This window comes from Phodopus roborovskii, unplaced genomic scaffold (genome assembly GCF_943737965.1).
Source record: "Phodopus roborovskii unplaced genomic scaffold, PHOROB, whole genome shotgun sequence".
NCBI classification, from domain to species: domain Eukaryota; kingdom Metazoa; phylum Chordata; class Mammalia; order Rodentia; family Cricetidae; genus Phodopus; species Phodopus roborovskii.
The window spans coordinates 11,820,085-11,835,551 of NW_026126598.1; the positions used below are offsets into that span (position 1 = coordinate 11,820,085).

At 46.9% G+C, this 15,467-nt stretch overlaps 1 protein-coding gene across 1 annotated transcript in view; it reads right to left on the bottom strand.

Moving 5' to 3' along the window:
* Positions 1 to 2,589: 2,589 nt before the first annotated feature.
* Positions 2,590 to 15,467, bottom strand: part of LOC127236928 (mucin-17-like) — a 28,631-nt gene continuing 15,753 nt past the window's right edge. Inside the window, exons 4-13 of the mRNA XM_051204903.1 lie at positions 13,616 to 13,810; positions 10,649 to 10,770; positions 10,339 to 10,397; positions 9,376 to 9,527; positions 8,282 to 8,347; positions 8,009 to 8,171; positions 5,864 to 6,025; positions 5,585 to 5,679; positions 4,598 to 4,677; positions 2,590 to 2,631 (exon numbers count right to left, since the gene is read on the bottom strand). Of these exons, the coding sequence (XP_051060860.1) occupies positions 2,590 to 2,631; positions 4,598 to 4,677; positions 5,585 to 5,679; positions 5,864 to 6,025; positions 8,009 to 8,171; positions 8,282 to 8,347; positions 9,376 to 9,527; positions 10,339 to 10,397; positions 10,649 to 10,770; positions 13,616 to 13,810 (1,136 nt within the window). The remainder of the gene's footprint in view (positions 2,632 to 4,597; positions 4,678 to 5,584; positions 5,680 to 5,863; positions 6,026 to 8,008; positions 8,172 to 8,281; positions 8,348 to 9,375; positions 9,528 to 10,338; positions 10,398 to 10,648; positions 10,771 to 13,615; positions 13,811 to 15,467) is intronic.

Genomic DNA, 15,467 nt, shown 5'->3' on the forward strand with positions numbered 1-15,467 from the left:
TGGGAAAGTGCTTGCTGCACACGCGTGAAGACTTGAGCAGGACCCACAGAATCACATGTAGAGGGGTCAGCAGCGTGCACCGTGTGTTCCTTCGGTGAGATAGGAGTCAGCGGTTGAAGAATGCCTGGACACTGTGGGCTCAGCTGGTCTGGCATAGGCAGCAGAGAACAAGATGGACATCTTGTCTCAAGCCAGGTGGAAAGAAAGTCAGAGGACACCAGAGGTTATCCTCATGTTCTGTGGCACACATGTGACCGAACTCTCACACACGCACACACAGGCACACATGCGCACACATGCAAAGATGAAAAGAATAAAATTTAAAACGTATACCCAACAGGCCAGCAAAGATGTCTCCGCAGATAAAGGTGCTTGCTGCCAAGCTTGACAACTGAGTTCAGTGCCAGACCCACACGATGGAAGGAGAGGATCAACTCCCACAAGTTGCCCTCTGACCTCCTCACTAATGCAGTAGAGTTCACTGTGTGCTCGCTGCACACATACAAACACATGTGAAATAAGACATCTCCAAAATGTTCAGACTTGTGGTAGCAAAGTGGACTTGAGGCATGATCTCATTCTCATTTGGCAGAAGGTTGGACTAGGTCCAAATGGTCACATGATTTCCCCCAGAGTTGATGGGAGAGCTGGAGCTGCAAATAAAGTTTAGGGCGCCCATCGCTTAGGGACTCTGCAAAGAAACATGAACTTTGTCCTAGGGGGAAGCAGGGGACTATGTTCTTTTTTTTTAAAAATGTGTTATTATTGTGTGTATGTAGGATGAGTGTGCTTGTGTGCCTGTGTGAATATATGTGCATATGTATCCCTGTGTGTGTGTGCCTGTGTGTGTGTGCTTGTGCCTGTGTGCCTCTACGTGTGTGCATGTGTGTGTGTGTGCGTGTATGTACATATGTGTGTATATATATGTGTGTGTTTGTGTGTGTATGTGTGTGTATATGTGTGTATGTATGTGTGTGTATCTGTGTGTGCATGTGTGTGTGTGTATGTGAGTCACACATGGAGACTGGAGGAGAAAGTCAGGGTTCCTGTACTTTCACTCTGTTTAATTTCTTTCAGATAGGACCCTGAATCTGCAGCGAGGCTGGCAGCTGGGGTTATAGACCCACCCGTGTGAGGAACCATCCATGCACAGCTTCTAGGGTTTTTTATTTTTATTTTTTTGAGACAGGGTTACATACATGGCTTTGACTGGTCTGGACCATGCTGGCCTTGAACTCGAAAAGATCTACTTGCCTCTGTTTCCCGAGAGCTAGGATTGAAGTTGTGAACCACCACACCTGGCAATCACAGCTTCTGAAAACACTTAGTACATTTTAATTACTTATTTTGTGTATGTATATGTATACTCCCGTGTGCGCACACATGTGAAGGTCAGAGGATAGCTCGCTGGAGTTGATTCTCTCCTTCTCTCAGGTTTGGCTTGACAGAGACCCCGCAAGCCATTAAACTATTTCACCAATTTTCTGACTCTTAACCTGGCTTCTGGGGATTTGAACTCAGGTCTTCATGCTTGCCCAAAAGCTGTTGTTATTCACTGAGCTATCTGTCCAGCCCCTAAAGAGCTTTCTCTTTCTGCCTCCTGTGTGTGAACAGTTGTGATCTTGCCTCATGACATCCCCAGAGATCAGCAAATGATGCTGGGGAAAGGTGTGGGTTTTACCTTTCTTGGGTGAAGATATTCCCTCTCCTGGTATTGAGGAATGAATTACATCCTGGAGGGAAGGGGATGACAGACAGCCTAGTAGATGTGGCCCAGGAGCCAGGATAATGTGGCAAGGAGAGAAAGTTCTAGAATCTGTAGAACTTGCAACAAATTTGCTTTTGTTGCTTTTAGTTATTATAAGCACACATGAAAGATAGAGAGCTGGTTAAGAATGTGACTGCTCTTACAGGGGAACTTGAGTTCACTTCTCAGAATCAAACACTCATAATAGCCTGTTACTCCCAGAGGATCTGATGCCCACTTCTGGCCATCACTGGCAATTGTACTCATGTTCACATACACACAGATACACACGTACACGTAATTAAAAACAAAATAAATCTTAAAAAAGTATGTAATTGTATTTACATAGGAAAAATTAGAATGCACCAAAATAAAAGCTTTAATTATACCCAGTCTCAGAAAGAAATTCAAGATTAATCATGACCTTGTGAAGACAGATAGTCTATTAAAGACAGTATTTTCTGTGGAAATGGGATGTAATCTTTCTTAGAAGAGTGTTTTGCAGATGATAAAATGCAAATCCAGTGTCAAAGCAATCATCAGCAATGGGTACAGGGCACTGTCCTTGGTGCTGAATCAGACTTGGGGCTAGAAGAACATCTCTGGACATGGGGTTCCGGGAGCTGTCTCCTGCCATCATGACATGCCCACTGCAGTTTCCATACTTTGAGTTCCCAGCACTGCTGTCTCTCTGTTATTCATCCTTGCTAACTACAGGATCTATTTCTCAGTAAGTCCCCAATGGGGAGTTCTCAATGGAGGGTGTGTCCCCCACACTCAACACAGCAGGGGTTCTCAGTCCTCAGCTCCAAGGACCCATGCCAGACGCTGTTGTGTTAGTGTTACAGTGATGTCATGACTATCTCTGGCCTCTGAATCTGGATCTGAAAAAAGAAACAGAAACGGGTGAGGGTTGAGCCCGGAGAAATCTAGTGTTGGAAGCACTTAAGACTCAGATTTATAACCCTGCAACTTCCCTGGCCTAGAACTAGGGTTATCGGTTGGCCCACCCCATTGTCCATCCCATCTGTGGTCTGCTGGAGCATGTGAGGGGACCTGGTCCTGCATACCCAAAGCTGCAGGATCTCCACAACACAGAGCAACAGCAGGCTAACCAAGAGGAGTCCTAGTGAGGGCCCAGCATGACTGTGTAGCAGAAACCAGAGACTTTGAACCAGACCAATGACTCTTTGCAACTAACATTTGCCAGTAAAGATTGTGTGGATTAAAAAGGTTTACTTCGTGGTTCACAACAGCTTCCATGATGAGATTCCCCTCCCCCTTTTTCTTTTCTCTTAAATTTTATGGGGGGGGTGTCGCAAGGGTGGGGACAGGAAATGAATGGGATCGAGATGCAAGATGTGAAAGACTCAGAGAAAAGAAAGTTAAAAAAAAAAAAAAGGACAGGTCTATAGAAGCACAGGTGAAGCTTGTATCTAAAAAAATTATCACATATTCTTTCTTTCTTTTTTTTTTTTTTTTTTTTTGGAGTCAGGGTTTCACTGTGTAGCCCTAGAACTCACTCTGTAGACCAGGCTGGCTTCAAATTCACAGCGATCCACCTGCCTCTGCCTCCCAAGTGCTGGGATTAAAGATGTGGGTCACCGTGTTGGGCCTACAATTTATTTTTGGGGGGGACATGCATGTGTGCCAGGGCATGCATACGGAGATCCAAGAACAATAAGTGGAAATCACTTTCCTCCTTCTACTGTGTGGGTCCTGGGGATTGAAATCAGGTCATCAGGCTTGACGGTAAGCATCTTTACCCACTGATCCATTTCGCCAACACTGGAATTTATCCATTTCTTGAAGTCTGGTACAAACAAGTTGCATCCTCCCTTCCCAGCCAGTTGGATTTAGTAATAATTTGTCCAATGGTTGATCTCTTTTCCACCCCACAAGGTTTTTCCTATCCTCAAATATTCTGCATATTTGAAAAGAAATGTTTGGGGACAGTCTCAAGTAGCCCAGACTAGCCCTAAACTCAAACCAAGGAGGACCACGAATTTTTGATCCTTTTGCTTCTACCTCCCCAGTGCTGGAAAGACAGGTGTGCACCCCCAGCTTATGAAAAGGTGGATTGGAACCCAGGGATTTGTACACTGATAAGCAGCCACTCTACCAACTGAGCCACATGCCCAACAACCAACTGACTTCAAAGAGTCTAATGACTTGGTGACACACACCCATCGTCCCAGCACTCAGGTGACACACACCCATCGTCCCAGCACTCAGGTGACACACACCCATCTCCCAGCACTCAGGTGACACACACCCATCTCCCAGCACTCAAGAGGTTGGGGCTGCAGGAGCACAAGTTTGATGCTGCCAGTAAGACCCTGTCTCAAAAGTTCTTAAATTTGTTTTTAAAAAGAGACGTATTCATTTTATATTTCACATGTATGGGTGTTTGCCTACATGGATGTAAATGCACCACGCACACGCCTGGTGCCTGTGGGGGCTCAATGAGGGTGTCAGATCCCCTGGGACTAGAGTAGTGGATGGTTGTGAGCCATGATGTTTTGGGAACTAAATACGGTCCCTGTAGGAGCAGCAAGTACTGTTTCTCACTGCACCACTCTCCAGACCCTCCCCACAAAATTAACTCTTCAGTAACTAGGACACCAAGGATGCATCTAAGGCACAGAAAGAAACGGAGTCTGAAGCCTGGGAAAGTGTGGGCTTCCTGTCCCCTAGTTCCTGCCTTACTGTTGTGTGTTCTGGAGACCACTGCCTGGATCCCTGGCCATAGACACTATGGCTTTGCTTGCCTGAGGGTCCTACCAGGTAGGAAGGATGATAGAGGACTCAGGGCACAGGAGGTGGGTGGTTCTTCTGGCTCATTCTTACCTTTTCTTCAGGGTTTATATGGCGTAGGGAGGCCTCGAAGTTGCTGTACATGGAGTCCAAATGAACATAATTTTCTCCTTCTAAGGGAGGAGGAAGCCCAACGAAACAGGTGGTTAGAAAATGTTCATCAGTCCCTCGAGCTCCACTGATGGGGGGGGGTGTTCATCCCATGCCCACGAAACAAAAAAAAACCAATGCGAGTTTGGTAAACTGCTTGAATAATTTGCTCCACAACAGCTCCCTAGTGTGAGCTCAGGTGTGTGTGTGGGGGGGGGAGCATGCCTGTAATAACAGCACTTGAGAGGCAGAGGCAGGAGGATGACAAGTTTGAAGTCATTTGGGCTACACAGAAAGACTATGTCTCAAAAATTACGTAGGCAAGACCGGGTTTGAACTTCACAGATCCCCCTCCTTCAACCTTCCCTGGTGCTAGAATTAAAGGTAGCCACGACCAGGCTGGCCATAGTTTGCATTTGGAGACAGCCATCCTATGTGTCTCCGCTGGCCTCAAATTCACTATGTAGTCAAGGATGACCCTTCTGTCTACTGGGATTACACATGTGAACCCATGTCTGATTTATGTGGTACCGGAGACCATACACGCTAAGCAAGCGCTCCCTCCACCCACTAACTCACATCCCCAGCCCATTCCTAGAAATTATAGTGCTTGCATCTAACAAACTGCAATGTTAGCCTCTGTCCTGAGATGTAAGTCACTTGTTGGTGAGCATACTCACCCCTGAGCCCTCATCTAGGTCCCTATAGGCAGAGTTTTATGTTCCAGAGGAACGTACACCATCCGTTTGCTCCATGCCTCCTCTAGGGTACAGTACCCATGTTATATCCCACTCAGGTTCCAGGGAAGCTTTTGAACCTGAAATGGGGTGCTCTGAGAGGGGAGATCATCCCAGTACCTTGCCCGGGTCTCCTGTATCCCCACCCTATACCCATCATTCCAAGTCTGAGCTCCACAGAGATTGCCAATACCTTCGTTGTGGTCAAACCCGACATTGTGGACGGCTCCAGGAGTTTTGCCTTCCTCTTCATTCCACTTCTGCATCTGAGACACTTTGAACGTTTGCCTGTTGGTAGGAGACACCATGGGACCCAGTTATGACCACAGAGTAGCGACAAAGACCCAGGACGAGCTACATCTCTGCTTCCGGCAACTCACAGTCCACCGCGAGAACCGAGATTGCAGGACGGAGAGAGAAGGTAGAACGGGAAGGATTAGGATGGTGAAGGAAGGAGGCACCAGCCACTTACCTTTTTGCCTCTCTTCTGAAGCGCATGGAGAACACACTGAGGACAACAAGGATCACCAACAACACTGCCACCCCAGCTCCCACGAGCCCATACACCAGGCTTTTCTGGATGCCCCGATCGCAGGTTTCCCCACTGTACCAGTGAGTGTCTGTGGTCAGGCAGCTGACGGGAGATGGGCAGAGGAGAAAGGAGTCAGTCATGCTCTGGCCTCATGGGAAAGTATTGAGAGGTGAGTAGAGCTCTGAGGAGATGAACGGACAGCAGACCCAAGTGCAGCCTCTAAGCTGGTCCTAGCACGAGTCCAGTTCTAGGCCCTTTGCCCCCAGCAGCAGTCCAGGGCCCAAGGCAGTTGTTCAAACCCCGAGATTCCTTGGTCTGCACTCCAAGCTGGCCCATCTGCCTGCCCACCCAGTGTTTTCATTTTCAGCCCGATGTGCAAACACCCCATCCCCATTTCTGATCCAGAACCTGTGCTCCCTGTCCTGAGTGCTCCTCACCCAAACTGCCCTCTCTATACCCACCACGTCTACAAATGCACCTTGAATCAGCTTGGGAACTTCTCCAAAAAGCCATCCCAGAATAAGCAGTCAGGCCTCTGCCTATGGATTGCTCCTTCCGTTATCCCTGATGTTTTGTGTGTGGAGACAAACCGCAGGCACTGTCCACATTTTTTTTTTTTTTGGGACACGCTCTCCATGTGGTTGTAGTGGTTTGAGTGAAAATTGTCCCCCATAGTATTGAATATTTGGCCCCCGTTGGTGGTGCTGTGTTAGGGAGGTTTTGGGACCTGTAGGACGTGGAGGGCTTATGGCCTGTTCCCATTTCCAGATTGCTCCCTCAGCTTCCTTCTGCTCCGGCCACCTGCAACCATGCCTTCCTCAACCTTATGAGCCCACCCCCAGAACCAAAAAGCAAAACAAACCCTCTTCTGCAAGTTTTATCACAGCAGCAAAAAGTAATTAATAATCTGGTTTGTAGCTTGTGTACCACATTCATGTAGTACCCATAGCAACCAGAAAAGGGCATGCTATTCCTTGGAACTGGAGTTACAGATGGTACACCACCAGGTGGGCGCTGAGTCCTCTTCAAGAATAGCAAGTGCCCAGAACTTCCAAGACAAGTTTCTAGCCCATGCCTGACTTTTACATGGGTTCTGGGATCCGAACTCAGGTCCTTATGCTTGCATGGCAAACACGTTACTAACTGAACCATCTTTCTAGCCCTTGATTTCTTTTTCTTTTTTTTAAAGGTCTATTTATCTATTATGTGTACAGTGTTCTGCCTGCATGTATGCCTTTGGGCCAGAAGAGGGCACCAGATCTCATTATATATGGTTGTATGCCACCATGAGATTGCTGGGAATTGAACTCAGGACCTCTGGGAGAGCAGCTGGTGCTTTTAACCAGCTGCTTTTGTTTATTTGTTTGTTTGCTTGATGATTGAGACAGAGCCTCTAAGGGCAACTCAGACCGACTGAATTCATGATCTTCCTGGAGCCTTTGGCCTCCCACATGCTGGTATCACAGACATGCATCACCACACTCAGTGTTCAGTTTGCAATGCCTTTCTTCATTTTTCTATGTCTATGACTAGACTATTCAGGGTCCCTGTCCCCATGGAGACACGTAGAGCTTTCTTTACCTATTCAATTGCAGAGGACATTTAAAAATTATAAAATTACATTTACTTACTGTGTGTGTGTGTGTGTTTGTGTGTGTGTACTGTGGAGGTCAGAGAACAACTTGCAAATGTTGGTTCTCACCTTCTACCATGTGGATCCCAGGGATTGAACTCAGGTCATCAGGTTTAGGGGCAAGTGCCTTTATCCACTGAGACACCTCTCAGGCTGTGGGGCACATGTTCTTTCTCTGAGAAGGAGGCCCTGTGTTCTCTGCTATACTGGGAGCCTCCTGAAGCTGGAGCCGCCATCGCTCATTCTGTCTTGGAGGTTTTCCTACCAGTTTGGACATTTCCTGACCCACTTTAGTGCCCTCTGGACGTCATGCGTGTCCCATCCCTTTAACCCTGCAACCTGATTCTTTGACAACTGTATCCTTTTAAGAGGTGCAGTGTAATGTATATGATAATCTCATGACCTTGGCCTCCAGGAGAGGAGCCACCCCACAGGCAGAGCGCCATACTCACATGCACTGAGGGCCACTTCGCTGCAGTTGGCATTTGCCATAGTGGCAGTCCAAGGAGTTTTTGTAGCCCGTTGAGCAGGCTGTGACACACTGCAGCTTATTGTCCTTGGACTCCAAGAAGACATACTTTGCATACTCCTCTCCAGCCTGTTTCTGGCATTGCTCTGAGGGGAACATGGAAGAGTTAAGAATCAGGAGGTCTGGCTTTGCCATGCACTGCTCCCTCCCTCCCCCCACCTTTCTGGCCTTTCCCAGAACCGGTCATATTACTTACCTTCAGGAGTGACAAAGTTGGAAACATTTTGCACATTGGTGGCAGAAGAGTTGAAACACAGTGACTCTGTAAAGGAAACACATTGACACTGTCATCGTGGGGATCATGGAGGCTCCTTTAGCAGCTTCCTTTAGCAGCTTCCGGGTGTGTGGGAGAGGGGAAGGGCTGAGACAGTGCTGTGTGATGTGTTCTCAGCAGGCTTGTGTGTTTGAACCCTTGGTTTCCAGATGATGACCCTGTTTGCGGAGACTGTGGGATCTTTATGGTCGGGGCTTCCCTGGTCAATGTAGGAGCCAGGCTGGAAGGCTAGGTAGGCTACTTCACTTTAACCTGAGCCTTCTAGTTTGAGGAATATTTTTCTTTTTTAAGACAATGTCTCACTGTGTGGATAGCTCTGGCTGTCCTGGAATGCAATACATGACCAGGTTGGCCTGGAACTCAGAGATTGACTGCCTCTGACTCTCCAAGGGCTGTGTTTAAGGACATATACCACCACATAGGCCAGCTAAGGACTTCATAAGGAACGGCACAGAGCAGGCTTCTGCTGCCACAGGGCTGCCTGAGCCATGCCTGCCCATCCAGGGGATACTGTATCCCCGAAAACCAGGAACCCAAATACCTCCCTCCTCTTTTGTCTTGTTTTTTTTTTCTACCAGGTTTGGCCACAGCACTTAACTAGTGGGCATGGAAGCCAGAAATTGCAGGAGGAGATGCTAGGCTCTGATGGGCCACACTCAGAGGGTCATGTGTCTCAAAGGGCCTTAATGAGTCTCAGAGGGTCCACACACTACTCATTGTATTTAGAAGATTCACTATGTAGTCAGTCATGGGATGCCCCATCTGTCCCAACTCCGCTTAATATTGACACTTTAGAGGAATTCTCCATCTCTATACTGCTCTGTGTCTTCCCTTCCAAAACTTTCTTGGAGTATTAACAGGAGTGACAAGACCTAGCTCTGGTCAGAGATCCCAGTGTCCCATAATCTCCACCACCTTCCTTCACTGCACCTTATCTGTCCCAGGGTCAAAAACCAGGGAGGTGGGGAGATTAATGAATCATCCTATGAGGACACTTCCCTCCAGAAGTACTTTACCTGAGCAGTTGATATTAATAGCTACATAATATTTGGTTGCATTCTCGATTTTTTCCCTCACAGTACTGCTGGCGTTCTGTAACACACTTTCATATTTATCAGTGTACTTGGCCTTCAGGATTACATCATAATCCACCACGATACTGCCTTTCCTGGGGAGAGAGGATAGTACCCTTGAGCATCCTCCTATGGCCACCCCTGCTACTCATCTTTGACATCCCTTGCCTCCTCTACAATTCTTGGGAGGGATTCCAGGCAAGAGGATTGAGAGCTCAGGGCTAACCTGGGCTATAATAGTGAGTTCAAGCTGGCCTGGAGTACAGAGCAGGACTTTATCAGGAAAGACAGAGACAGAGGGAGATAGAGAGAGACAGAGACAGACACATGCATACACATACACATATCTATCGGGGAACACTGGGGAGATATCTCAGCTAGTTAACAATGTCTTGGTTGCACAAACAGAATTCAGGTATTCAAGTAACCCCGGCACCAGGTAGAGCAGAGGCTGCTGGATCCCTTGATCTCCTTGGCCAGTGAGACTAGTTGAATTGGTGAATCCCTGGCTAAGTGAGAGACCTGGTCACTACAAATAGGGCAGAGACAGAAATTGAAGATGACACCCAGTATAGACCTCTAGTTTCCAAATACATTCTCACGTATGTGCACATGTACCTACACACACACACACACACACACACACACACACACACACACACACCACACAAATATGTATATATGACAAACACACAAGAATTTGGATAGACAGAGGACCCAGGAAAAAGACACCATCCCTTGATCTCCGGGCTCCAGAGATTTCTGTTGTTCAAGCTACAACCATTGGTGTTCCTGTGCACCACCCACAGTGGATTAATGCAGGTAGCCCCCATCCCCCAAATGATCTCTGTAATCATGACCATTTTTCCCATGCAAAAGACCTTCCTGCCAGACCCAGGTACTCACCTCAGCAATTTGATAACAACCCCTTCATACTCAGGGATTCCATCATAAATGTGCTCCATCTGAAAGGTGAGGGGCCAAGGCGTCATCCCAGAAGTCCCACCTGGGGGACGTTCTGTGGGACTTCAGTCCTCCCCAGTCCTCATCCCACCTGGCAGTGACACAGAGACACGGAACGCCCCCTTCCTCTTGCAGCTCCCAGGCCAATCGTGCTTTGCATCCCTCACCTGCCCTGGTAGCTGAGAAGCATGCAACATGCTCAGCTGCCCCCTTAACCGCTCCAGGTGCGGGGTGGGGGTTCTCGCAGGGTTACCTGTTCGGTGAATGTTTTATTGAACTCCTTGAATTCTTCGGATGTTTTGTTCTGTAGCTCTTCAGAGTAGTTGTGGTTGGTTACTGTCACACTCACTTCCACGGTTGCAGAGACTGTGTTATCTAAGAGGAACAGACAGAAGCACCCACCATTGGTTGAGAGGGACCTTTACCAATGAAATCCTCACCCCCGGAAGCCCCACACTGGAGGCAGGGGGTGACACAGGCCTCCTCCAGCATTCTGTCCCCTGGAGGAAGGGAGGCATACTGTATTCCTTAGGGCTTATGGATGACAACTTGATGGGACCTAGGATGCCCCCAAGCTTACGGTAGAGTGACATCCTGATAAGTCCACTACATATCAAACAGTTCATAAATGAAAATTGCATTTAACCTGGGCATTCATCTGGGGAGGGAACTCAGTGGTAGAATGTTTGCTTAGCAAGGACAAAGCTTGGGTTTTGTCTCCAGCAACACATACACACACATACTCCTGCATGCAGTCATGTACACAGAGCATTCAATCCATCTTCAACGCATTCCTGTTTAGGAACACAACCCACTGTGAATGTCAGATGATTACTTCTGTTTTCTTTTTTTTTTGGGGGGGTGACTTTGTGGGGAGACAGGGTCTATATATCCTTGGCTGTCCTGGAACTCACTATGTAGAGGAGGTCAAGCTCGAGCTCATAGAGATTCTCCTGCCTCTGCCTCCCAAGTCTTGGGATTAAAAGTGTGCACCACCATATCTAGTCTGATGGTTTTCTGTGCCCATGTGTCTGCCTGTGGGAGCTACACCAGCATTTAAAGAGAGGATAGCGTCACATGACTCAAGCCCAGGAGAAGACCTGTGTTCAAAATTTGAAGTAGGCATTCCACTGAACAGCTATTACTTTTTAAGCATGATAAAGTAAAAATAAATTCTGAGCTGGGTGGTGATGGCACACGCCTTTAATCCCTGCACTGGGAAGGAAGAGGCAGGTGGATCTCAGTGAGTTTGAGGCCAGCCTGGTCTACAAATCAAGTTCCAGGATAGCCAGGACTGTTACATAGAGAAACCCTGTCTTGAAACCCACCCCTAAAATAAAATAAATTCCAACCCTGGTTGGGTGTGCACCTGTAGCTGTGTGTTGAGGCCAGAGGACAGCATCCACTATTGCTACTCAGACACCATTGACTTTGTTTTCTGATATAGGGTCTCTCACTGCCATGGAAATGGGCAAGTAGGCAGGCTGGCTGGTCAGCTAGCCCCAGGGATCTGCTTGGCTCTGCCTCCCCCAGGGCTGGTACCACAAGGAGGCACAACCACGCCCCCTCTTTTTTTCTACATTAGGTTCTAGGGATTTAACTCAGGCCCTCACGCTTTTATGGCAAGCATGTTACCAACCAAGCTATCCTTCCAGCCCAAAGTAAAAAAGCTACAACTCCGGGGTGGTAAACCGGGGACCACCCCTCTGCAAATACATTGTGGTTATTTAGGTTGGAGTTTTTGTAGGATGCCTACCATTGGGGTATTCTGACTCTTTTTCATGCTCTTAGGACCCATTTCCTCCCACTGGGCTGCCTCTACTAGCCTTGATATGAGGGTGTGTGCCTAGTCTTATTGTAACTTGCTATGTTTTGTTTGGTTGATGTCCCTGGGAGGCCTGCTCTTTTTTTTTTTTTTTTTTTCAGGGAAACAGAGGAGGAATGGATCTGGGGGAAAGGGGAGGTGTCAGGAGGGACTGGAAGGATTGAAGGGAGGGGAAGATATGGTCGGGATTTATTCTATGAGAGAAGAATAAATAAAAGGAAACAGTAACATGTTTGAGACAGGATGTTACAATGTAGCTCAGGCTGGTCTTGAACTTTTGACTATCCTGTCTCAGCCTCCCGAGTGCTGGGTTTATAGGTCTAAGCCACTATGTCTACCTTTGTACTCATTTAACTACATTTCTGTTAAAATTCTGTGATGAATTTATATTTTGTTTCAAGACATACCTTCTTGATCGATTCTTATTTACTTTTATTAAGCATTTTGGAGGTTTATTTTATTTTACACATGTAGGTGTGCTGTGTGCATGTATATCTGTGCACCGTGCCTACACATGGTGCACATGGAGGCGAGAGAGAGTCTTGGATCTCCTGGAACTGGAGTTACAGATGATTGTTAACCACCATGTCGATGCTAGGAACTGAACCTGGGTCCTTTGCAAGAGCAGCCAGTGCTCTAACCACTGAGCCACCTCTCCAGCCCCTACTTATTTATTCTTGTGTGTGTACTGTTGGTGTGGTGTGTGCATGTGGTCCTGTGAGGATGTGAGCACCACGTGCACCTGCACCTGGAGGTCAGAGGTCAACATCAAGTATCTTTCTTCATCGATTTCCACCTTATTTTATAAGATAGGGTCTCATGGGACTTGGAGAGAGCCAGTTTGGGTAGGCTGGGTGGCCAACGAGCTCTAAGAACCCATTGTTCCCTGCCTTCCCCCATCTGGGATTAGGGGTACACACTGCCACACCCAGCTTTTTGCTTGGGTGCTGGGGACTGAGCACTTTACCAACTGAGGTGTCTCTTCATATGTATGTATGTATGTATGTATGTATATTTAGCTACTTTGTAAAAAATATTTTTAAAGCATTTTTACCACTAGGTGAAAGTGTGATATTTGGTGACCGGAGTGATAGATAGTTCAGTGATTAGCAGGGTATATTGCATTTGTGGGAGACCGGGGTTCAGTTCCCAGAAGCCTGGTGAGGCAGCTCACAATCACCTGTAACTCAAGTTTTAGGTGATCCAACACTTTGTTCTGGCCTCTGTGGGTGCTCACACATATGGCACATGCATGTGTGAACACACCCATACACACACACACATGCTCACACACATAAATAGATATTTTTTAAAACCATAAGCCATAGAGGTAGGACAAGGACAGGTGCCTGCTGGGGGCCTGGCACTTTGTGGTTCTGTTGAATTTTCACTTACCTATCTCAATGCTATCCACCACCTCCTCACACCTTGGCCCATGGAAGAGGCTGGTGCACTGACATTTGAGCCCATCCCACATGCCTCCATTCTGGCAGGCGACAGTGGGGACTCTATTCTGACAGCGATCCCCTGTGAAGCCATTGGGGCAAAGACAGATTTCTCCATTCCAGGACCCTCCATTCATGCAGGTCACTGCAAGAGACCAAGGCAAGATGCAGCACACACATTTGTACAGTAAGCTACAACTTGACATGTTCCAGACACTGTTGCCTCTTACTCTTTCTTTCCTCTTTTTCTTTTTCCTTTATTCTCGTTTCTTTCTCCTTTTAAAAATTCCTTTCTTTCCCTTCCTCCCCTATTTTCTGAGACAGTTTCTCACTATGTAGCTTAGGTTGGCTTTGGACTTGCAATCCTATTGCCTCCTAGGATGAGAGGTCAGGAATGTGCCACCATGTCTGGTTTACACCCAGCAATCTTGCAATGTCAGACATTCTGACCAGACCCTACATTCACAGGGCAGTCAGCGTTACCCTCACTTCACAGACAGAAGCAGAGTAGACAGAATCCTGTCCAAGCGTCCAGAGAGCTTGACTTGACCCTGTCCTGGAGTCCAGCCCCACCACATAATCTCAAAAGCACAGAGGAGAAGACAGTTGTGAAGTAAGTGACATTATATTGGAAGCAGAGACAGAGACTGGGTGAATCTGGGCTGCTGGACCAGTGGAGAGTTCCCCAAGGTTAAGAGAGGCATCAAGCTTCAACACCCTTCAACACCCAGGAAGAGTCTGGGCTGGAACGTTGGGCTGTTACAACTGCTTATAGTTTCTGCCAGCCAGAGACATAGAGCTTGATAGAGAGACAGTGTTAGATAGTTGGTAGTTACTTATACTCCACATGCTCTGTGCAGGTCAGCTTGAAATAGCTGAAATTCTCTTTGTCTAATTTTACTTAATGCAGTGTGTGTGTGTGTGTGTGTGTGTGTGTGTGTGTGTGTGTGTGTGTAGGCCAGTGCTTGTGTCAAGTGTCTTTATCAGCTGCTCCCCACACTCAGTACTTATATCTTTATATTTAGGTCATGTCTCACTGAGCCTAGAGCTCTCTGATGTCACTAGTCTTGCTGGCCAGCTAACCTCAGGGATCCTCCTGTGGCTGCCTCTGACTAGCCTGCTCAGCTTTTTATGTGGGTTCTGAGAATTTGGGAAGCCCACATCCTTCCACAGCTCCGCTTTAGTGACTGAGCCATCTTCCCAAACCTCATTCATCTATTTCCTCACTCATTTTCAGGATCTCTCTCTCTCTCTCTCTCTCTCTCTCTCTCTCTTTCTCTCTCTCCCCTCTGCTTCTCTCTCTCATATATAGTCTGAACTAGGCTGAAACATACTATGTAACCAAGGTTATCTTCAAGCTTTCAATTTTCTGGCTTTGGCCTCCTGAGTGGATGGATTACTGGCTCCAGTCATAATGTTCAATGTCAGTTAAGGTTTTAAAGCATTTGCATTATATATATATATATATATATATATATATATATATATATATATATATATCCCTTTCCAAAGAAGGATGGTGATAAAGAAAACCTTACACTTGAAAATGAATCCTTCATATAAAATATAAATTATAGAATATATAATGGAACAAGTGTAGACTGCTGGGAGAGAGAGTTTCATGGGAGCCCATCACATCAAAACTAGAGAGAAGAGTCTATAGGCAAAACATAAGAAAAATTGGTAAGATTCAGGTTCCTCCAAAGAGATCACTGGAGAGTAAAGACTGCATAGAATGGAGTCAAACTTTTGATAAGAAAAGCAAATAAGAGATAATGATGGAAGACAGGAGCTAAGGTACC